Source organism: Rosa rugosa, chromosome 3 (genome assembly GCF_958449725.1).
Source record: "Rosa rugosa chromosome 3, drRosRugo1.1, whole genome shotgun sequence".
NCBI lineage: Eukaryota > Viridiplantae > Streptophyta > Magnoliopsida > Rosales > Rosaceae > Rosa > Rosa rugosa.
In genome coordinates, this window is record NC_084822.1 from 25,116,279 (window position 1) to 25,140,738 (window position 24,460).

The following is a 24,460-nucleotide window of genomic DNA, read 5'->3' on the forward strand; positions in this document are numbered from 1 at the left end:
AATTTCTATCTAGACCCAGCAAATCAATTTTACATGAAAAGACATTTATATCTTCGTACGAAATGACAATAATAGTCATGGTAAATAAAAATAATAACAAAAGAAACTATAAAGTTTAAAACTCTTTTTTCTATTTGTACCCAGCAGTTCAGTTGTACCCAGTAGTTCACTGTGTTTACGTTGTTTCTTCTAGCAAAGCCTTAAACCCAAATTTCACTTTCCTTTATAATTGCTTCAAGGGTTTAATACGCATGATATTGACAAAGTTGTGACTGCAATTATGATTTCGGAGGCGTTAAATAAGGTTTGTGTATTTTGTTTATCATAGAACCAGAAAAAACAAAATAATTTTTACGGCAGTTTATCGCATTTCAATCGGTCAATAAAGACCGAAAATCAGTAGAATATTCGGTACTATACCACCGAACAAAATATAAAGGTTCGGCAGATAACCACCGAAATTGGGCAATATATTCGGAGCAAAAGCACCGAATACAACTGCTTCTTTCGGGTGACAACCACCGAATATTGTTATAATTTCGGCACTTAACCACCGAATGCTACTACTTGTAAAATTCTTTTATTGTTTTCAGTTCCTTTTATATGAAATATTTATAGCTTAATTATTTATTACTGTGACGTGTTATTTTCTTAACAGATTAATTCTGAGTCTATTGAAAGTGGCAATGGTTGGACTGAATGTGTTTTTGAAACAACAAATCAATTTATAACTAGTGAGGTAAGTAGCTTGTAAAACGTCAAGATGATTTGCTTCGGGTTTCAATTCTAATTTGAATAGTAAATGTTTGTTTGTACAGGTATTCAAAAGTCGGAATGAATTAGTTAACTGGACTCGTGAAGAAGGAAGAAAGTGTGGAATAGTAGTTGTAATCAGGAGGTCTGAAGCATGGACGAACAATTATATGCATTTTGGAACGATGACTTCAAACAGGTAATTTTCAATTGATATTTTTTATTTGTTAATAAACTACATATTGTTTCATATAATTTACTTGAATTTTCACATACTGTTCATATGTACTTTTAACTAGGGTGGAAAGTGCTCATTCAAAATTGAAGCGACATTTGATGTCTAGTCTGTGCAACTTTGATACATCATGGAAAAAGATTCACGCCTTATTGGTGTTGCAACATATAGCAGCTGCTACATGACTTTTAAAGCTCTTCAATACCGATGGATCATGAGGACCTCCCGGAAATGGACCACTTAGAGGCTCATCTGCATCTGTAAATGGTTCAGAAGCTTGTTCTTCTCCAGTATCAACCCCATCCTCTAGTACACCATCATCCACTTCTGACTGAGAAGGTTGAGAACAAAATTTCCTTTTTGTCTTTGAGGTTGTGGGGCAATCATGGTGTTTAGAACCTCTAGCCATACACACAGTTTTGATTCGGGACAACTCTCTGCAGCCAAGAGCAGGGCAAGTCTACTTGGAAAAACATCAGCTGACTTCCAAGTTTCCTGCACACAAACTTTCAGGACAACCACAAATATCAACAAGGGCGCAGTGATTATGCTCAAAATTTAGCTAAGGCAATCCACCACAAAGTGTCAATGTTAACGCAAGCTATGCAAGTCATACAACTGCACTGTTTTGTTTGACCCAAAAAGAAGAAGAAGGTTAAATAATGTTTCTAAACGACTGCTACCTTAAAAGGATCAAAATCAGAAGATGCTTCTATACACATTAGCTGCAGCTACGCATAAAAAAGTCTAATTTGCAAACCACAAGTATCCCCAAGGCCATCAATCACAATGGTCAGAAAATCATAAAAAGCATCCACATCGATAAAACCACGGGAAGAATATAACACAGACATGTAGCTTGACTAGAACATCAGGCTTCTGTCCCTAAAATTTCACAACAGTAAACAGCCAGCACTTGGCAAAATCTAACGCCCTATTGAAATCGATCTAAAAGATGATTACGAAGTTATGAACCCAAATCACAAACATTGGTCTTCAATTATGAACCCCATCTAGATCCTATCCTAATTTTAAAAATAAAATAAAAAAAACATAAAAGGCAAACATTATCCAAAAGATATGCTTAGAACTAGAGATCTGTGAGTAGTGAAACCCCAACACGCATGTTTTGTACCTTACTATTCCCAGTTTTCCATCAATAGCTCAAGGACAATCACAAATAGTTCTACTTTGGCCTATAGTTTTCACCTGAAAACAATTAAATCGGATCTCAACCACATAAACTGGTGCCACAAAAACATACCTCCGGGATCTCCCACAACGATAAACTACATATGAAATTGAAAGTAATTGGAAACCACATGACCTGATCCATTAGTTATGCTCATCGAAGATAAGCCTTGAACAAATTTCTTTTAAACGATTCTACTCCAACTAGTGGCTGCTCCCTTCAGCCAGAAAATATGGTCATAAATTCTAGTAGACCTCTGGCATAACATCTCCATGCAACCATGGAAAACCTTTAACCTAGAAAAGTCATGTTAGATGATAACCTACTCTAATTAATATTAGAAAACTCTAACTAATATTAGAAAGAAACAAAAAAGTCTCAGAGAATATCATGATCCATTATCTCCTTTCTGTCCAGGTAACATAACTCCATGATGCACTAAAATTTTGTGTTTCATATCAAACCTTTAGTTAATCTCTATGTTTCAATCTACATGCTTAATCTTAACTCTTGTATCTCCATGAAAAGTTAACATCCTAAATCACAAAGCTTTTACTTCCAATAACCAAACTCATTCCTTTAAACCACAAAATTAACAATGATCATTCCTTTGAGATAGAGTTCTGGCATTCCAACATATTAATTTCTACCTGTTCATGAGAAATGCAATGCGAAAATCAAAAGCTATTTCCTCAAAACAACTGTCCATTCTCACGCACCTTTTCATATTTAAATTCTCCAGTGTTATAATCATTCAACTAGTAAGATATAATTTTCAGAAGCTTCTCTAAATAATCATTCAACGGCAGGTTTTGTGTTGACTCTAAAGTGCAAATGCAATGCTAAATAATGCAAACAAAGCCTCAAGTCCAAACATTGTCACGACTCAGTTGTAATCAATATAAAGAACTCAAGTCATCCACTTCATTCAAGCATTTGAGTTCAAGCATCCAAACAAATACCCATAAAATAAGCGTTTCGTATCAAACTGATCAACTCTCTTATAAACAAATTGAATTCAAAGCAAAACAAAATTAAACAAAACAATAATGAACCCGAGATTCAAACCCTAAATTAAGAAATTAAACTAATAAAGAACTCGTGGAAGGAAATTTAAACCAAGAAGTGAGAGATACCTTCAAAGTCGGGGGTGAGAGCGAAGGAAATAGCGATGACCCACGAAGTCTAAGATGGAGATATTCTTGAGTTTGAGACTGCGCTTCTTTTTCCTCAACTCGGCACCGAGTCCGTCCTCTATAATGATGCTCTGCACGAGTTCCTCTCAGTTGGAGAACGAGCTTGGCGCGACCCTCATTGATGTCGAGTTCGCTGGGTGTGAGTTTTGGGCGTGAGAGTGAGATTTGCAGGGTGCAAGTTAAAAAGGGTATTGTTGGAAAAATTGCTGGGTATAACTACAAATTTAATTTTTTAACTGAGGGTAAAAAGTTTGCTGGGTCTAGATAGAAATTTGCTGGGTACATTTAGAAAGACCCATTTTGAAATTGTAGTTACATACGATATAATTTTGCATGCCACATTAGTGAATCGTCATCATACAAGGGGCCATTAAAGCCACATTTTCAACCCTTTTCAATTTATAAAATACTTAACAAAAAAATAAATTATTGGACATGATTGATTAAATTAGAGAGCACATGGGTAATGAAATTAAAGTGCAGGATCACAACTTAATGTCAGGAAGGTAAAGTGAAAGCTCTTCGTTTTTTTTTTTTTGCCCTTTTTGTTTTTGATTTTTGGACAGCATAACATATAAAGCAGATAAGAGCGATAGAGGCTCGGGCATCTCTCTCCAATGGAGTCAACTCTGAACGCGAGCACATCGACCACATTGGCTCTGCTCACCGTTACGAAAGCCCTGAACCGCCGACTTTGCAAGATCTTTCCGAGTCATCAACCCCTCGCGAGTCGATTGATAGCTCGCAGGCTCACTTGCAACTACGGCGACTTCCATAGGCAGAGGCCTTTCTCTTCATCGACGCTGAGAAGGAGCCTCTGCGTGGTTGATCCTCCGACACGGCGTCGTTTAGAGTGCGTCGCGAGCAACCATGCGTCATTTGCTTCCGGCGGTGGAAATGGTGGCTTCGGCGGCGAGAGTGGCGGCAGCGGCGGCGATGGTGGAGGTAGTTCGGACGGTGGCGATGCCAAGTCCAAGGTCGTTGCGTCTGGGGGCGATGACGTCTCGGCCGTCTCGACTGATGTCATACTGCTCGATGTTGGAGTATGCAATTCCTCTCTCTCTCTCTCTCTCTCTCTCTCTGTTTGTTTGTTTACCATTTCTGACTCATGGAGTTGCTCAATCTCCAACAGGGAATGACATGCGGGGGATGCGCAGCAAGTGTGAAGCGAATTCTAGAAAGCCAAGTAAGTCATGCTATCACTTTTCCTTTTTCATGCCTCTTCTGTATATGATGGTGTGGAATTGAATGTCATATGAAATTCCTGTTTCGAGGAGGACCTATATGGAGTGTGTTCTGTATGAAATGGTATATGGAATGAACATGAAATGAAGATATAGAACAATACTCTTGCGTTTTTTTTTTCGGAATCACATCAACAATCCATTTCTGATTTTAGTATCGTCTGCCTTGGTAGCATCAAAATCCAATCTTCTGCCATCAATTAACCAAGTAGGATGGATGATTTTTAAGATTTTCTTTTTGGTTGTTGTTGTTGTTCTCAAGTGTAAGAGATGTAGAAAAGAAGAACAAAGTTCTTCTCTATTTGCTTATCACTTAAATGGTTACGGAGACTGCCAGTTTGATTAGTTGATCAGCTTTTGCCCTATTTTGCAAACCTAAACATATTTTTTTATTTTATTTTATGGCAGCCACAGGTGTCATCTGCTAGTGTAAATCTTACGACTGAGGTGGCAATTGTCTGGCCTGTGTCTGAAGCCAAGCTCTCACCAAACTGGCAAAAGCAGTTGGGGGAGACACTTGCAAACCATTTGACTAATTGTGGTTTCAATTCTAACATTCGTGGTAAGCATTTCAAATTTCATTACCGTAAACTATTTATTGGTTCTTATTTTTTGTTTTTTATTGCAAATATTTGAGAATCAATCTGATTTTATTTATTGAAAAATTGTATGCTTGGTAAATTTTTTCATGGTTAATGTTCTCAGATGATATAGGTAGGTTCATGCACACAATAATTATACAGCTCCCTTGTTTTATTTTTTTATTATTTATTATTATTATTATTGTATTTAATTTAATGAGGTTCAAGTTTTAGGAACATCATATACATTCAATGTATGTACATAATGTACATTGTTTTATTAATGTATCTATTAGGACTTAGGACTATATAACTGCTCTTTGTTGCCTGGAGAAGACATCCAGAATGTCGTATTTTGAATATTCAGAGAGAATTTGTCACCATATATTTCATTCTCCTATTTTTCCCTCAAGGTTCACGGTCCCTCTAGAGAGGATTTCTCTACAACTTAGTTGACTGAGGAATTGGCTTTAGTTTCTTACTAAAGGGCATTATTTACTCTTTACGATTTTTCTAGGTAAAATCTTAACCTAACTTTATTCTTAATCTAAATGGGATCTACTTTCTTTGGATCTTGTTATGTACTAGGAGAAGTAAAATGAAACTGTGGTGCTTAAGAGTTGGCTTGGCTTAGAGGATGAACTTGTTCATTGGTCGACAATACATAACATCGTGGGTCTCTGCATCTATGACAATTGATTTTGGTTGGATGCTCTAACTTCTACAACTATAAAAGAATTCCAACTGTAGATTTTGTCAGAACTAGAGCATCCCGCCCAAAACCAATTGGCAATGGAGGAGAGGCCCCATGTTCATGTACACTCCATTTCAGAGGTACCTAGGTGATGTGGAATATGATAAAATGCCTCCTGATCGCCAGGGCTGGAGTCACTTGACACTTATCCTACACTCCAGGGCTGGAGTCATGAACTTGACCCTGCCTGCAGTTCACTTGTCTCCCATACCATCTAAGAATTAAAGCATCCCAAGGCCCATGTTCTTGTACACTATATGTTTCTCTGGTCCTCGGGGCTGTGGGACTACTGACAGATTTACCAAGAGAAATGAAGAACTAAAAGCCTCAAATATTACTAGTACTACACAGAAGGTTATAAATAATGCACTGGTCTATAAACTTTCCAGTTAAAGCTAACTCAAACTAAACTAACAGTATGCAAAAGAATTGGAACTTAGTCTTACCATCTCCATGTCTCTAACCAGCAGTCGACTGCAAGCTCATTACAGACAGACATTGTCATTACTGTTAGATCACAGTACAATCCTAACTGTAACTTGAGGGTGTGTCTTGTTTTGCTATATTGTGATCACAACATTTTCTTTTCGAAAAGAAACAACAAAACCTATATGGAAGGTCATTGAATATATTTCCAGAATCAGACTTCAGATTGACTTTAAAATGTTCAAGGACATAAATGTCTGAATTTGAAACTACGGTGGTTACTTGTTAAACTGCAAATTCAGAGACATTTTGGTGATGATTATTCCGTGTCTTTGGTCTATTAGCTGAGTTATTAAATGGGACTGCCCATAAGACAGCTTTATCATTAGACAAATAGGTGTGGTTTCTTCTCAGCTGATCTTTTCTTATTTAACTTCTGGACCGTAAGAGTTCCACATTCAGTCATACTGACAAGCATACTTTGCATGCTGTTTGTGTTCTCGTCCTGGATCTGAAAGCCTATAAAGCTCCGTTCATATCCTCAGTTCTCAACAGGCTTCTGTTTCTGATTACTACCCTAATTTCCCATCTCTTCTAATTTACTCTCTAAGTCCCAAATCCCTTTGTTGGTGCTATGTCAACAAACACTACTATTACATGAAAACAGTTTCTTTGGTCTGTTGACTATGCAAGATCAAAATGTTTATAGTTGTTGATGATACTTATATATCTACTTCTGGTTGCCTAGTTCTCACCTCAATATCTGAAATCACATTAGATATAATCATATGTTTAGGGTTCTTAATTGATTTATGTGAAGCGTGCTGGGTTAAGTGGCAGGTCAGGGAGCTACACAAGGAGATATATCACCATAGAACTGCAAAACATTTCTTGTCAGGATCAACCATAATTCTTTATGGTATGTCCTCATATCATTGGATTTAATTTCAGTGATGTGTATATGCAAAATAATGTCTTACTTCTCCAATTTTTGTAAGAACAGAGGCTTAAAAATTGTTATTGATACAAATTACTTGCTTTTTTTGGTAGTCTCAACTGGTTGGTGGATTGGTTTGAGGGCAATTCTATGGCAGAGCACCCATTGGTTTTGGAGAATGTGCAGTTCCACTTCCAGTCTATGAGCTTAGAGATCTCTTAGTTGTCATTAGGAAATTAAGAACTCCATATTTTCAAATAATTGGTTGTATTTTATATTTGAGAATTAGACTGATTGTTTGTCCATATGGGCATAGTTGATCTCTTCCATGCAATATGTAGTCACCACTTTGTTGTAGAGAATGCTAAAGGTATAGCTACAACTTCTAGCTATAAAGCTCCACCTAAGAAACAAGAAAAGAGAAAACCTTTTATGCCCGATCCCTATTCTACAACTTCAAGCTTGAGTTCCATAACCGATTCACTTCTGAAACTCCAAGCTAGAGTTCGGATTGAGTCACTCCTATGATTTTACAACAAGCTCAAATTGTCAACTCCTTTGGAGCCTCCTCCTTTCTCACTGCCTGATTTTACCGCATCTACCAGGATCATAGCTGTCCTCTAGCGACTATGTATGGGACAAAAGATCCATCTTATTTTCTGTAGGGTTCATCTTTTGTTAACCATAGGAGGACTCACTGGAAAAGTTCTGGCAAATTCTGGTCTACACATCTTTTTGTCCATCCCGTTTTGACGATGCAAATTGTTCATTTGTGACATCCAATTCAAGGAATAGATGAATCAAGTTGGAAAAGGATTAAACAAATATACAAATCAAGACCTTAAAAATGCACAATGTAGATCGTAGAAACGAGATTGAATTGTGGGTCCTATCTGCGATTCCTCAAATAGTAAAAAAAATAGGGATCCCTGGGTTGCCTTTTATATATGTATATATTATTTTTAAAATTTGCTCCTTCCATTGCAAATTTGAGATGCTGCATGCTTTTGGTGTAGTCTCAGTTGTGTCTAGAAACTGCTATCTTTGATAGTTGAATTGTTTTTGAGTGCTGGGACAAATTAGAAGACTGTTATTTTATTGCATCATGTGGTGCTGGCTAATTATCTGAAACCATCTAGATCAAGAGGAACACAAGAATTTTCAATTACGGAGAACAGAAGATGGTTCTCATTAGGACAGAAAAATACATTCCTTTCTTTAGGAGTCTTATCCTAGCATTTTAAGAGTATTTCTTGTAGTATATTTAACATCATTTGGCAGGTGTTTTTATTCATCTCAGAGGCTTTGCATTTTTAACTTTTCTAAACTGCCTGCTGATCTTTTGCATCTCTCTCTATTTTTTGGAAAACAAATTTCATCTCTTAAACTCATTAAACTGGTTACTAATTCCTATTCAGTGCTTAGGTTGATTATTATTTGGTTCACATTTCATCAAATATGCCATTGATCTGCGAACCTGGAAATTGTAGCCTTTTGTAAGGAGTCCTCATAAACAGTTTTTGTTGAGGTATCCTTTGTGTAATCGTGATGTAGGTGCTTTTGTTTCTAGATTTTTATCTGTTTGGAATTACAGCATACTTATCTGTTTTTAAACATATTCTTACAGAGTTCTTCAATCTTCACTGCTAGCAGACTCTTTTTATTTTTTTCAATAGTTTGCACACTTATGAACTAATATCTTTAATGTCTGTACTAATTGATTATTCCTTATGTGCAGATTCAGGAAGAAACAGTTTTCTTAAGATTTTTGAAAGGAAAATTGAAGATAAGCGCAAACGCCTGAAAGAAAGTGGTAGACATCTTTAAGTAGTGAGCATCTCTAGTTTACTTGATAGAATTTAATCGGTGTGTCCAGCTCTCTTGTAAACTGCTTCAAAGCTGTTACTACTGATGTTTTTATTATTATTATTATTATTATTTCTTTTTTATGCATTGCATGGTGCATCTAATTGCTATTTGTGTTTTTGTTTTTTTGGTTAGGTCATGAGCTTGCTTTCTCTTGGGCTCTATGTGCTGTCTGCCTAGTTGGTCATCTTTCTCATTTCCTTGGAGCTAAGGCTTCATGGATCCATGCTTTTCATTCAACAGGATTCCATCTGTCTCTATCTTTATTCACATTGCTTGGTCCTGGGCGTCGGCTTATCCTTGATGGTTTGAAGAGTCTTGTTAAAGGGGCTCCAAACATGAATACTTTAGTTGGTCTTGGGGCTTTATCTTCATTTACAGTCAGTTCATTAGCTGCCTTTATACCAAAGCTGGTTGGTGCTAATCGTCTTCTTCGTTATAGATCTTGTCTGTTTATGAAGTTCTAATTATTAATGTTGGATGAACAAATGGAATTCTTTGTGGTTAAGATGGTATTGGTGAACAACAATTGTTTTACATTCTACATTCTAGGACTCCTATTTTCTCCAAAAATTGTTGGTAGAGGTCCCGTGTTTTAATCTCCCCCCCCCCCCCCCCCCCCTTCCCACTTTGTAAAAAACATGGAGTCACCTTCATATGCGGGTCTCTCCAACATGTGGAGTTCAATTTATACATACGAAGCAATTGCAACTATTCAAATTGAGGATCTCCAGCTCTACTTCCATTTTAGAGTTTAATTATTTACTACTACTCTGAAAAGCTTCAGCGATTAGGATGCGGGCAAATAAATGTCTTATGTTTTATCAGTTGGTGTATTTTTTCTGTACTTGACATCTTTTTTGTTAATGCCCGGACAACTAAAATATGATACTCATTTATAATCTGTGTTGCTATAATGGTCATATGACTAAGCTCATTATATAGGGAGATGTGCTGTGATGACAAAATTTTGGGTGGTATGGATAAAATAATTTGACTTGCCTACGTTAGATTGTGTCTTCTTTATCTTTTTATTTTCATTAATTCCCTATTTGTAACTCACTATTCTAGCCTCTTGATTGCTTAATTAATACGGATGTCTAGGAACATGTATGTACTCTTCTTTTTGCTTCTTTTGCGTTGTTCAATGGAAGCTTCTGGATGCAGGGTTGGAAGACTTTCTTTGAGGAACCAATAATGTTGATAGCATTCGTGCTGCTGGGGAGGAATCTTGAACAAAGAGCTAAAATCAAAGCAAGCAGTGATATGACTGAGCTTCTTAGTATTTTACCAGCAAAAGCTCGTCTTCTGGTCAATGATGGTGTTAAAGAGTCGGAAACAATAGTTGAAGTTCCATCTAACAGTCTCTGTGTAGGAGATCAAGTTGTTGTATTACCTGGAGTATGTATTACTCGTCATTTATCATTTGTTGTTTGTACCTTCCCTGGAACATTAACTTTGTGTAGCTTTCCCACTTATACTTCGATTGAATTATGCTTTTGGGAGAATGTCCTTTTTTTTTTTTTCTGTGGGATGCCTCTTGTATAGTAACCTCTTTCTTTTATTTTCTGGGTTCATAGCTTCCGACTGTGGTGCTAAAAATAGAAGTAGTTTGTGAATTATAAAATCTTGTTTAGAATACAAGTTTCTGTGATTTTAATTCACTTCTCCCATTACATTAGGACCGTGTTCCAGTAGATGGAATTGTTATAGCTGGTAGAAGTACCATTGATGAGTCAAGTTTTACTGGAGAGCCATTGCCTGTGACCAAACTACCTGGGGTACATATCTGCTTACTAAGAATGAGCCTCTCCTCTATACGTAGTTGATTTGGCTAATTTGTTGAAGCTATTTATAATATGATTTTATCATAACATTGGGATACTTTTTGTTTATGCCAGAGTCAAGTTGCAGCTGGAAGTATAAATCTCAATGGAAGTCTTACGATTGTAGTGCAGAGACCAGGTGGTGAGACTGCTATGGCAGACATTGTTCGTCTAGTAGAAGAAGCACAGAGTCGGGAGGCTCCAGTCCAGCGTCTGGCTGACAAGGTCATCATTCTTTCTTAGAGTACTTGGATAGACATTATTCTGCAGTTATGTTTACACAGCAGTGGTATCCATCTGAACTTAAATGTGAAAACTTGGTTTTGGTAAACATTTAAAACCCCAGACAATGCCCCTACTTTCATATATCAATTCAAATAAAAAATTAGTTATATCAAGGGCAAAAATAACATAATTAAAATATAAGAAATAAAATAAAAAACAAGGACCCACATTCACAGAGGTTTTTGGTTTTTCTGAGTTATAATGCCGTTGACATTCACAGAGCTAAAAGCTATGATGGATTGAAAATTATTGCTAAACCTACAGAGTATATACTAATGAGACTGTTGCCTGATGATGGTGACATAGTTGGTAATCCTGAAATGTATGGAAGACTTGAAGGAAACTATTACTTAGCCAGTTAGCCATCACTGGACCATATATTTCATATGAGATGAGTGTCTTGAGTCATTTTATCACCAACCCACAAGTTCCCCACATTTTCAAGTACATCATAGGTGTTCTGGGTCATTAGATCCACACTGATGCAAGCTGGCAGGAATCTGGACATTTTTTCCTACACTTCCGTCATTTACTTTTCTTGTCTCCAGAGTGAGGGATCTCTGAAGAACATATAAATTGAACTCTAGCAGCTTTCAAGTGTGCCGTTGAGATATAATTTGATGACCTGATTTACTGAAATGGTTGAACTAACCTTTCGTTTGGTTTGCTTTGACTAGGTATCTGGGCATTTTACGTATGGAGTAATGGGACTCTCTGCGGCTACATTTTTGTTCTGGAGTTTGATTGGTGGACGTATTTTACCTGCTGTTCTTCAAGGAGGAAATTCAGTTTCTTTAGCATTGCAACTCTCTTGCAGTGTTCTGGTATGAGCAATTAAGAATCTCCGTCGTGAATTTTAAAGTACACTTTTTTGATAAACTAATCTGAGCATCACATCCACAACCAAGGGATAATGGGCAGAGGCCCAAACCCTTTTAAATTCTTAGGCAAGGTTGTATTTTCCAGTGTGGGAACACTTCACCTGAAGCACATTAACAAAGAAAAAAGAAATGAAACAATAAATTATTGTTTGGTTGGCTTTCGTTCTTTTCAATTCCTTACGTTCTTGTAGATATTAGTGTAAGAGGGACAGGATCTCACACAGATAGAAGACATTTATTTTTTCCCTACTAACTCTTGTTTCAATTTATCTACTGTTTTTGTTTTAAATATTTAACATTCAGAATCTGCGTAAACCTCACGAGATACTTTGGCATTTAAGCCGTGTTATTATGTTTTTTCAGTAATTCTATTTTATATGTTGTGGTGCTGCCTTTATTTATTTTTTGGCTGAAACTGTGGTGCTGTCTTTACACAGCAATATTTTGGCTGAAAGTATTGCATTTTAAGATGTACAGACAAAAAATAACGCTCTTTTGATTTGAAAATCTTCCTAGCTCCATAGACTAATTTGATTATTTTTTTTCTTCGTTTTTTTACTATACAAAGTTTGCATATTTATTTATTGTTTGCTTGTTTGTTCATTGTAGTGAGCATATGTTTTCTATGTGCAGGTTGTTGCTTGTCCATGTGCCCTTGGGTTGGCTACACCTACAGCTGTGCTGGTAATCTCCTTGAAATACTACTCTCTCTCATACAACGAACTATTTTGTCTATTCAAGTGATTGCATCCTCATCAGAACGCCTGAACGTGCATGGAAAGGGATTTATAAATTTCAAACTCTTGATGAAAATGGTCACCAATAGTATAACAAAATTGGTGTGTTTAGGGATTACCATTTTTAAAGGTGAAGGCGTAACCCATTGGTAGGTATGAGCCTTGAGGCATAAGTCTTTCGCAAATCAATTACCATAAGTAAAAATGGGCCAAGTACAGTATCTCCTTTTGAACTATAATTATGATCCAAACTCTATATTAGCGGTTAACCATCTTTACTTATTCCAGTGGTCACGGATTACCTGGAAGCAATGCATTTGTTTTACTTTCCATCTGTTTTGGTGACTTTTCACCTGGCGGACCCCCATATGCATACTATTGAGGGCATCTTGATATTTTCACAGAAAAACGGTAATAGAACTCACCTAGATTGCATTTGTCGTTGGGCCTTTCCCGGTCTCTCCCAGTTAGGGTACATTGCTCTTCCAACCCTTCCATAAATAACAAATCACCACCCTTTTCCAGCATCAAACATCCAAAAGGTGAACCCCTAACTATTTATCAAATTGTTAATCCTTAATCTTTGTTTTTGGGCCATGGTAGTTTTTCTTACTGCAACACATGTCACATTTTTTGTCTCTTGCTTTTTCTGTTTTGTTTTTTGTTTTTTTGTTTTTAGAAAAGAAACAGCTTTTTAATTGATAAATTCAATAATAGCAAAGCCCAACAAAGTGCTACAGAAAATGAAAATGGTTAACTGCCACCAAACTATCTTCACCAAAGCAGAGTTTTCAGTCTAAAACAGTAAAGAATAATCTAATCTTTAAACTTCCCCACAAACAGAGGCCCATAAAGATGCCCAAAACCTAATATGTTTGCAGAAAACCTACCGATTTCCAAGTGCTCAGGAGTGAAGCTGAAGTATAATCCAAAATATGGTCAAATTGATTATCTTTGAGAGATCCTGCATCTCTCTTTTTCGTTTAGCTCATAGTTTTCTGAAATTGAAAGGTAAAACACCTACATTTAGGAACAGGACAGTGGCAGGAAACTGAGTCTACAGACCAAAGAGGCTGGCTGCAATCAGTCAGAAATAAATTCCAATTCAAGTGAGCTTGGCTTAGTAAAGATAGTATATAATCCAACTTCTTTGTGTAGCTGCTAAGAAGAGTAGCACAACACTGCCCCAAATGTATTCAGCACTGTAAAAACATTACATCAGGACAAGATTATTAAAGTGAAGAGTAAAGAAAAATCAAAGCTATTGGGTTTGCTTAATGTGCTGGTAACTATAGAAGTAGCCCCTAATGATTCTGAATTTTTTCTAATATAGCCTTTGGGGTGCTGCAAATTTGTCTCCAAGCTAGTGAGTTGTTGGGGGGTCACAAAGGCTTTTTAGCTTCTGTATGTTTTATTTTAGTTTACAGTACAACTTAGGGTCTCTTTATTTGTCAAAAAACAAAAAAATTTAGGGTCTCTTTATCTGCTTTTTTTGGGTGCTAAGCTAATACTGTTGCATGGGGCTCTGAGTCCTCTGTCTCATTTGGCTAAGCAAATGGATGTTATTTCTTCTACTTTGCTTTGATTCACACCTTAAGTTGTGCCTCCAACTTGGCTTTTAAGACACTAGTTGCTGAGTATAGGTATTGACTGAAATGTGGCATAAGTCGTAACGCTTCAATATGTGGAAAGCTTGCAAATAATAAGCTGCACGGAATGTTTGGAGCACTCTAAAGAATCCTATTCCCATATTTACTTGATTGCTTATTTTTCTGTCTATTTTAGCAGACTTGGACATGTTTGTTTTTGACTTATCAAGTTGGCACACTAATACTGAAATCTATGCATTCATTCATGCTAGATTGTTTTTATTTTATTTTGTATTTTCTAAACTTGCGTGTACTTGTGTATACAATCAAATTTATGTTCACCGTCAAGTGATTCCAGGTAGGAACTTCATTAGGAGCCACAAGAGGACTGCTTTTGCGTGGTGGAAATGTTTTAGAGAAGTTTTCGATGGTGAACACTGTAGTATTTGATAAAACAGGGACTCTGACAATGGGCAAGCCAGTTGTGACAAAAATTTTGACTCCCGAACATGCAGAAGTTACTGGCGTAGAGTTGAGTACTGACAGAAATTTTCATTCTTACATGATAATTTTTAAGCATTGCTTAACTACTTTAAATTCCATCGTTTTTAAATTACCTTAATATTTTTGTTTTATATTTGAAAATGCTCCTAGTTTTCGTTGTATGGATAATGGTTTAGCATTCTTCTAAGTGATAACCGTTGCTTCATCTCTTCGACCCTCACTATCCTATTGCTTGGTTGCAATATGTGTTGATTAAATATTTTAAGTGTTTTTATTTTTTTTATGGGTTTCCATTATTTTTATTGCAAATATCTATCCATTGAATTAAAGCTCAAATACTTTTGTGAATGTGAATACTGTGACTTTGTTTGATCTTTAATCCAAAACAGTCTTAAGAGCTTGAAATTTTTTCCTCACAGAGACTGTCAGAGGCACAAGTCGGTCTAATAACTGATATTGTTCTGGACTTCTGGATATACAATCTGTTACATATGTATACAATCTGTTACATATAACTACTCCTAGGATTAAGATAATATTATCCTGTACAAGTGATTAATTATAGTTTTTTCTAATCTGCAATTTACCTACTATATATCTCAAAAAAAGAAAGAAAAATAGATTCATTATCATAAAAAAGAGAGAGATAAATATAGATTTGACTATCTATTTTGTTTTAATGTTAATATTATTGTTGTTTTTCTAACAGAGAAAAGTCGAACCATACTTGGTCAGACCTTGAGGTTCTCAAGTTTGCTGCTGGAGTAGAATCAAATACAATTCATCCTGTTGGGAAAGCTATTGTGGAAGCCGCTCGGGCTGTTAATTGTCAGAATATACAGGTATTACATGGGGAACAGTCTTGCTCACCTAATGGACAGTTTTGAGGGAGGGACAAGTGCATCTCAGCCACGTGTTAAATACATCTGAAATTATAACATGTAAAACTGTGCATATATTTTCAGCCTTCAGAGTCACTTGTCCCTCACAGTCTAATAGCAACCAAAAGAAAGAGCAAAAGGAAATGCAAGAAAAATTCAAAGAAACTTCATTTTTAACTGGCAGAGGACAACATGTAGTCTGCTAGGAGATAAGGTAGTACAACTGGAAAAACCTACACGTGTCCAAGGGACTTGGGTAATTCTAGAAATTCAAAAGAGCCAATACTGCTGGGCTGGTGGATCAGTTGGGCCAAGAGTGCAGTCTTAGGTCATTTTAAGGTTGTTGCTATCACATTCCCCAAAAAACTGTCCCTTAGGTGAGCAGGCATCACATGGGGGAACATCTATTTTCATTTCCTATTAAAAAAAATTAATGCAAGCCAGTACATGGATGATATATCCTGGTGTCCTGAAACAGAGCGTGTTATTGACTGAATGACTGTACATGCATCTCTATGATGTTTTATAGCACATTAAGTGGTCATTGTTATAGAGAAATGATCAACTTGCCCTTATGTTAAACAAAGGACCTTTTTGTTTTTTGTTTTTTTTTTGCAGGTTGCAGATGGAACATTTATAGAAGAACCTGGCTCTGGTGCTGTAGCTATTATTGAAGATAAAAAGGTTTCTGTTGGGACTTTGGACTGGGTCCAACGGTAATTCACATTGGACTTTTTGCACTTCTACGGCCTTACATAAAAACTTTTGCATGTTGCATTGGTCATTATTTGACTACCTGATTCCACTTGTTTCGGCATATTGCCATACAAGAGAACTTTCCGCTTGTTCTCTAAAGTTTCTATCCTTGTATCAGAACATTGTGCTCCAGAGACAGAAATTTTGAGACCCTCCGTTAGAGTTAACCACCTCCACAGACCCAATTTTATCCTTAAAGCCCAAGATTACGCCCTACATATCTATTTTGTCTCATCCGCTATTCAAGGACAACGTACTATCTTTTGTAAGGGAATCCCTTCCCAGTTTTCCTTTAAATCTGTATGTCGCTCCCTGGGGTATGAATGAAATGACTAAACTTTGATTTCCTTTCTGCTTGTTCCTTTTTACTGTTTGAACCCATTACCCTGACCATAACCCTTTTTATCCTTGAAAAACTTAGTATTCACCACCTTCATCACCTCTATCTCATTCGACCTTCTTCGCCTTCACTTGTATCTCTCTAGATTTGTAATGCATCAGGCCATAATCTCTTCCAATCTCTTCCCACCTCAATATCCCTTCTTATCTGCACTACTGCAACATTGTAAACTCAGCTTAATTTGTATCGCCGTTCTCACAGCCTTGTCTCTCAGATAGTTCTAAGCCAACATCATCATCTCTATCACAGCCCATCAACACTGGAGTTCTTCACTGTTCATCATGATCAATCACTTTTTTGTCGCACCCAATCCCAGTTTTCTTATTATAGTGTTTTTACAGTCTTTTATATTAGATTGTTTGTTATTTCTGCAGGCATGGAGTCAATAAGAATCCATTTGAAGAAGTTGAGGCCCATAAGAGTCAATCTGTTGTGTATGTTGCCATTGATAGTACTCTTGCTGGTCTTATTTATTTTGAGGATCAGATAAGAGATGATGCCGGACAAGTTGTTAAATCCTTATCTAGCCAAGGGATTTCTGTATACATGCTATCTGGGGACAAAACAGAAAACGCAGAGTACGTTGCATCTGTAGTTGGTATTCCAAAAGAGAAGGTCAGGGATTTTTAATTACTTCTTTTTCCAACAGAATCTTTCCATGACTACACACTGGTGCCATTAAGATTGAGACAATACAAACTAAATTTTCCCCCTTAAAATGACAGTTAATTTGTTAACTAGGCTGGATAAATGAGCATTATGTTGAAGAAAATAAAAAGGCATTGGAGTTAAACTGCAGGGAGCATAAAATCTGATAAACCCTGTGATTGTGAAAGGGAGATTTTGAAATTAGAAGTGGTTTTGAAGGAGCACTTCTCAGCTATGAATATCAATATAACCATTAAGAATTTGATGTAATTACTATTGATGCTTTTTATTTAAGGAATATAAAATTCCCAATTAGAACAGGTCAGAGTTTGCGGAAAAAAAAGAAGAGAAGCACATGGAATAACATTTTGAAGCCCATCTCTGAACCTTAACTCAGGACTTCTACTGCCATCCTAAAGAACGAAACCACCATTTTAGAATGTTTATCGAAGAGTCCCTAGTTAAATTATGGTAGTTGTTTTAACTTTGTGGTTCAATCAGTGTTTAGGTGTCTGAAGAGTATTCAGGGATGGGTATGGGTGGAAGAGCTCTGAGATTCAGTTATGTTTTGGTCTGCCCTGTCCAAATGCTCTTTACATTGTTCGGTATTCTTACTCCAAAGCTCTATGTGTAAGTTGCTTCTGCAGAGTTTGGCAGGCAACCACTGTAACAGTATGGTGATTCTTGGTATCCAATGACAGTAATGCATTTCCATATATAACAAGAAGCTTTTTGAAATTATCTTGCAGTGTTTCTACCCAAGTAGCATTTGCATCTACAAGCTGAACTTCAAAATATTTTCCCTATAAAAAAATGTAAAATTTATGCTGTCGATTGCAGGTAATATCTGGTGTTAAACCAAGGGAAAAGAAGAAGTTCATAACTGAACTTCAAAATGATCAAAATATTGTTGCCATGGTTGGTGATGGAATCAATGATGCTGCAGCCTTAGCTTCATCCCATGTTGGGATTGCCATGGGTGGTGGTGTTGGAGCTGCTAGTGAGGCCTCCTCTATTGTTCTATTGGGCAATAGACTTTCACAGGTAATTATTAATAATTTAACTTTGGTAGTCAACAGTAAACACCTTTTTGCAATCAGAAAACGTACTTTTTTTTTTTCAATTAGACTGAGGTTTTTTTTTCCATCAGATGATGAACCTTTTACTTCATATATAAATAAAAAATAAAAACATTCGGACACCTAGAGGGGTGTGGGGCAGATCGTCAATTTTGCATATGTATATGATAACTTTTTTTTATATGCATATATTTATATCATAAAATATTCAATTAATCGTTTTGGTATTATTAACCTTTTCCGTTTAGTTATTGTAGGACTTCATCCCCTTTTCCTGACCTTGTTTCTTTATGGATTTATAAACTTGGGCAAAAACCAGCATGCAACATTCTTTCTTACTCAAAGCTGATTTTTTCTAGAATCCTATGATGACTTTTGACAAGCCAAAACACAACAATCTCCACGGTGGTTAGTTAAAACCAAGTGGCTGGAACTTTCTGCCTTCAACTTCGTGAAGTAACCATGAGCGAACTTCAGGAACCTTCACCTTGACAAAAACTTTCTTGCCTCAGTGCACCACAAGTGAGGAGGTGCTCCACCCAATTCCTCACCTAATTTTTAACATGTACAAAAATTCACAAGATTGAGAAATGTTGAACTTCTCGGCATTGGTCTAAACAATCTGAGCCAATACTTTCTCACCTGTTAGTTCTCCTCTGTCGATCCCATCTCTATCGTGTGATATCAAACATCAATGTTCTTGACTTTTGCATCAAACACTTGATTCTTGGCCAAATGAATGAAACTTTGGCTGTCACATCTCACCACCACAGTTTCTTTCTTGACGAATTCCAAACTCCTTTTTCTTTTTCTTTTCTTTTGTTTTTTTTCCTGCTCGTATCAAATTCCTAAACTGTTGCCTATAGTAATTAATCAGCACCCACAATCTGACTTACTAGTGTGACACAATCAACCAATAAATGATAAATGATCAAGCATACAATTAAAATCGTAAAATAAACCCCATATGTAAGTTTCAAAATCCAGACCCCAAAATATTGGATGTTTTAAAATATTAACTAACAACGTATTAAAATTTTTATTTATGTAAATATACCATATTTGGTAATCATTCATGACTGCGTATATGCATATGTATTAATCACTCTTCAACAACTGATACAGCACTCATATAGGAGTCCTGCTTTACATCAAATAAGCACTGTCGTATAACATATATGATCCACATAACTTCGTGCAGTTGGTTGATGCTTTGGAGTTGAGTAGGCTAACCATGGAGACTGTGAAGCAAAATCTTTGGTGGGCTTTTGCATACAACATTGTAAGATACTTTCTTTGGTCTAAATACTGTAAGTTCTTACATGATGTATGGCTCGCTAATTATCATTTCTTTATTTCATTCTATCCTCTTTTTTTTTTCCCTCCAAGCTGTAGGAGTTAAAATAAAATAAGCACATAGGAATGAGGTCATTCCATTTTCTGAAGGTCAGGATTGGGTTCCTTGTTTGGTTAGTATGGAACAATGAGTGAATCGTAAACTTCAATGCATATCAACTTAAAGATATGCCAGCTCTATGCATTATTAGTGGCTAGGGTTGTTTTGTATGCTAATTATAATAACCTCCTGGAGTCATTTATAAGTACAGAGAATTGAGAACAAAGAGAGCAGATGGTAGACAATACTTCAAACTTCAACTCAGTCTTTTATACTGAGGAGAAAGAGAGTTGAGAAAGAGAGAGCAGATGGTAGTGTACTTCTAGGATTTGACAGAGGGTCTGAAAGGGTATTCAATTGGGATTAGATCTCGAGGAATCATTCTTGTAAAACTCTATTTTCTCCCGTAGTGAAGTGGATGGATGTATGCAGGAATTCTTTGAGTGCTTAAAATTTGCTGTGCTTTTCTGTTTTATCTTCTTGGTTTATTGGTTGTTAGTTATATTACACACACACACACACACACATATATAATATAAATCTTTCAATCGCTATCTGTTGCGACCACTGTTTTAAATAGCATGCCTCAAGGTGTGGTGCCTAGGCGTTGATAAAACTCCTTCTGCAAGCATCTTATTGGTGTTTGCGCTTGTCTCAAATAAGCATTTGCTATTTGATGAGAAACCGTAGTGTGCTGACGCGATCGGCGCTTAATGTGTTCTTTTATTTATTATTTAAAAAAAAAAAAAACTTACGATTCAACTCCAAGGTATTCACCCTTTTTGAGGCTTAAGGTTTCGAATTATTGCCTCGCCCTTCTCTTTCGCTATCTAAAACATTGGTTGTGACAAAGTTATCTACCCCCAACAGTTAGTGGGACTATATGATAAGGACATCATTGTCTAACCTCATAGGTTTTATGAGGGGGAGAAATGGCAGAAGAGAGCACCTAATCCATCTCTATCTATTTGGTTGGATGAAATGCTCTTTAGTTAATTACTACAGCTGTGGGAAAGATTTATGAAGAAATTTTATGTCAGCTCCTGTGACTTTGGCTCCAACTCTAGAAGGTTTAACCATCCAAATAGATTAACTTGAGACAAGAACTCAATATCAAACTACTGCTTCAGAACGTGTTTCCACAGAAATTGAAGCATCTTTTTGCAATGAAGAAGAAAGTGTGGGCGGAAGACTGAGGATGCAACCTAGGAGAAATGTTTGAAACAAAATGCTCCCCATGACAATGAGCAAATACATGATTATGAAGAAATAGCATTGAAGTCTATCAAGGTTGAATGTCCTAGTTATGCTAGCTTGCTGAATCCTAAAATTCTTTTGGATAGGTTATCTGACTCGAATCACTATTTTGAATAACTTTTCCGAAGCTCGCAAAGTCGGATGAAATGAAGCTGGTGGACAAAGGTTAGATTGAAAGAACACGTGAAGAACCAGTCACTCATTGGGATGAGATGAAAGAAAGGCTCAGGAGAAATTGATTCCCTTGTTAAGGGAGCATGACCGCTGCTGTTTACCTTGATAAGTTTTGAAGAATTTATGGTTTTTTTTTTTTCACCAACAATGTCTGAACTCTTTGCACCGGCCAGAATAACACCCAATAGTTAAAAGGAGTCAATGTGGCACTATAGGGGTTTTATAATTAATATTGTTTGGACTGCGGAAAATTATTATTTTAGGGGGGATTATTATTAGATCTAACAATAAATTAATATTGTTGGGACTACGGTAAATGAATATTTATTAACTTAGAGAGAGTTCTATGTATTTCCTAATTGAACTGCATAACTTAGTATATTTTGATTAGGTTTTCTATTCCTAGTTGGATTATGTTCAAGACACCTTGTGAGGTGACAAAAGAATCTTACGCTTGAATAGTTGAATGATGTACTCCCTGAGGATTTTTCAGATGAACATCCTTCTCTTCGTGATATTCAGCATGTAATTGCTGTCATTCATGAGAAACTTTACTGAATTTACTCATATTGTACGATGAATCCAGCAGAGAACACTGAATTGAAAAGATAGGTTGATGAGCTCCTGCAAGAGAATTAATTTGAAAGCCTCCGTCCATGTGCCATTCCTGCCCCTCAGACCAGAAGATGGCCATCGTGAAGGACATATGTGGATAGTAGAGCTGTTAATAAGATCACCGTGAAATATTGGGCAGTAAACACACAACACCACTGGAAGCAGAAAAAACAGAGAGCCTATTAATATTTAACCTTATTGCAATTCAATCCTTGGCATCTTTATGAAAATTCAAAAAGAGTGGGAGTTTGTTTGTTTGATTTTATGTTTCCATATTGGCTATCAGATTTACTTGTTAGTTATTACTCAAAATGATTCAAAGTTCTTTTAGCTGCCTGAAGTTGCATTTAATATCTGGAATAAATCAGAATGAGTAATCCTTAATGCTCTTTGACTGATTCAAGTACCAGAGAATTTCAATAACTGAACATATACCTGTTTAACTTTGTGTGCCTTCTATCCTCTTTGTAAGCATGCGTAAAAATATGTAGATATACATTGTTCACGATATATTACTGCATCCATGTTTCAAGAATCTCCCACCTCTCGTATTTCACGATATTCCATACTGTTTAATAATGAAACATAGTACGAAGTCTAATTTTTTGGACTCTATGTCCTACCTTGACCATTCCAATAAAGATCGGACTAAAGAGTGCTATGGGATGTATATGTTTTTGCTAGATTAACCATGAAAATGTTTAATTGAACCTCTCACCTCAGCCTGTAAACTTCAAGTCGATTTTCCAGCCATTGATCTTCTGTTTTATCTTGTTGTGCGGGCTAAGGATCAAGTCTATGAGTGATTTCACAAGGCAATTAGATTCTTGCCTCAGAAGAAAACATGTCGTAGTAGGATTTGGATTCCTATTGAATAAGTAAATTATTCATAATTCTAATTGTTGTAAGATTACTTACCGTTGATTCCAGAGAAAGTGTAGGAATAATTGCTTACAGCCAAATGGAATTAGTTGCCAAACTCTTATAATATATAGAAGGGCGTCTTTCTTTTTATACTTCTTTTTAGTTGTTCATTACATCTTATGGTAGGATTATGTACCCATTATTCATATAGTTGAAGATTGGTTGCTGCCCCTTGGCCATAGGCTATTCACAGAACCACGTTATTTGTGGTGTTTTTGTGTTCTTAACTCCATGTGATTCTCTTGGTGGAGTGTGCCTTATTTGGTGTTTTGATTTCCTATCCTACTTGATCACAACACTTTATTTGGTGCTTCTTTCGATTTTTGTTTCTTTCTCATTTCCTTTCCAAGATAGTATGTGCCTTGCTCCTTTCAGCAACAGTACTGGGTTTATGCTTCTAGCTTTCTTACAGGTTGGGCTTCCAATTGCTGCTGGAGTATTACTGCCTGTAACTGGGACCATGCTGACTCCGTCAATTGCTGGAGCTCTCATGGGCTTGAGTTCTGTAGGGGTTATGGCAAATTCGTTGTTCCTAAGATACAAGTTTTCATTAAAGCAGGAACGAAGATATAAAAGATCAGCAGGCACTAAAACTAACAGAGTTTCCAATATTATCATGGACAAGAGTGCGGGGGAAAAGCATCCCAATTCTGATGAAAGATGGAAAGGAGCATGATTTTACCAATAGAAAGGAAATGTCTCATGAACTAACTATAGATGGAGAGGAGCTGATAAGTTACAAACAGAAATCAACATATCACTGCAGAATAGGATGGAGGTAATATTCCTGCGCAGAATCTTCCACAGTGAGTGGCAAGTTATCTAGCTTATGTTTTAGGTAACCGTTGGTGTACTTGGTAATAATTATTCGAGATTCTCCATTTGTGTAGTTGGATTATAATCATTTATCTGGCACAAAAGGGCAATGGGTGTGATTCATTTATTCTTGGTAGTGTTGAACTAGAACTTGTTCTTGATTGGCTGGGCCTGGGATTTGATTTTTGTCTCCAATTCTTGCCGAATGAAGACTGCTAGTTTCTGGATTGAGTACATTCTTCTTTTTTTCAGAAATATCATTAGATTGATAAAAGCTCATAGTTAGTAATATTTAGGACGGGAGTTAAATGTTAAATATACGTACGTGAATAATTCGATAACCTTTAGTGAAAAATACTTTGAAAAGTTCCGCCATAATTTACAAAAAGGGTAAATTATAAAATACGATACATGTATTTAAAACAAAATGTAATGAAAAATATGGACGTGTTTAAGGAAAACCAAAATTATGAGAGAATTGAGTCGTGTTTTCATTGATAATAGGGGC

The 24,460-nt window shown here is 36.4% G+C and overlaps 1 protein-coding gene and 1 long non-coding RNA gene across 3 annotated transcripts; one reads left to right on the forward strand and one right to left on the reverse strand.

Moving 5' to 3' along the window:
• Positions 1-953: 953 nt before the first annotated feature.
• Positions 954-3,659, reverse strand: LOC133740154 (uncharacterized). The gene is made up of 2 exons (XR_009861042.1): positions 3,317-3,659; positions 954-1,494 (listed from the first exon to the last, which is right to left on the reverse strand). It is a non-coding gene; the product is annotated as an uncharacterized LOC133740154 (long non-coding RNA).
• A 278-nt stretch (positions 3,660-3,937) lies between these two features.
• On the forward strand, positions 3,938-24,188 carry LOC133735574 (copper-transporting ATPase PAA1, chloroplastic). Of its 2 annotated transcripts, XM_062162978.1 has the most exons (17): positions 3,938-4,419; positions 4,509-4,562; positions 5,029-5,182; positions 9,057-9,131; positions 9,320-9,597; positions 10,352-10,585; positions 10,867-10,965; positions 11,086-11,235; positions 11,973-12,119; positions 12,810-12,860; positions 14,861-15,033; positions 15,716-15,848; positions 16,506-16,603; positions 17,418-17,658; positions 18,532-18,735; positions 19,972-20,052; positions 23,549-24,188. In XM_062162978.1, the coding sequence occupies exons 1-17, from the start codon at positions 3,994-3,996 to the stop codon at positions 23,810-23,812; spliced, it is 2,862 nt and encodes a 953-aa protein (XP_062018962.1). In that variant the 5' UTR covers positions 3,938-3,993; the 3' UTR covers positions 23,813-24,188. The 2 variants fall into 2 exon arrangements, with proteins under 2 accessions (XP_062018962.1, XP_062018963.1); XM_062162979.1 differs by lacking the exons at positions 18,532-18,735; positions 19,972-20,052; positions 23,549-24,188 and adding an exon at positions 18,193-18,327.
• The last annotated feature ends 272 nt before the right edge of the window (positions 24,189-24,460 follow it).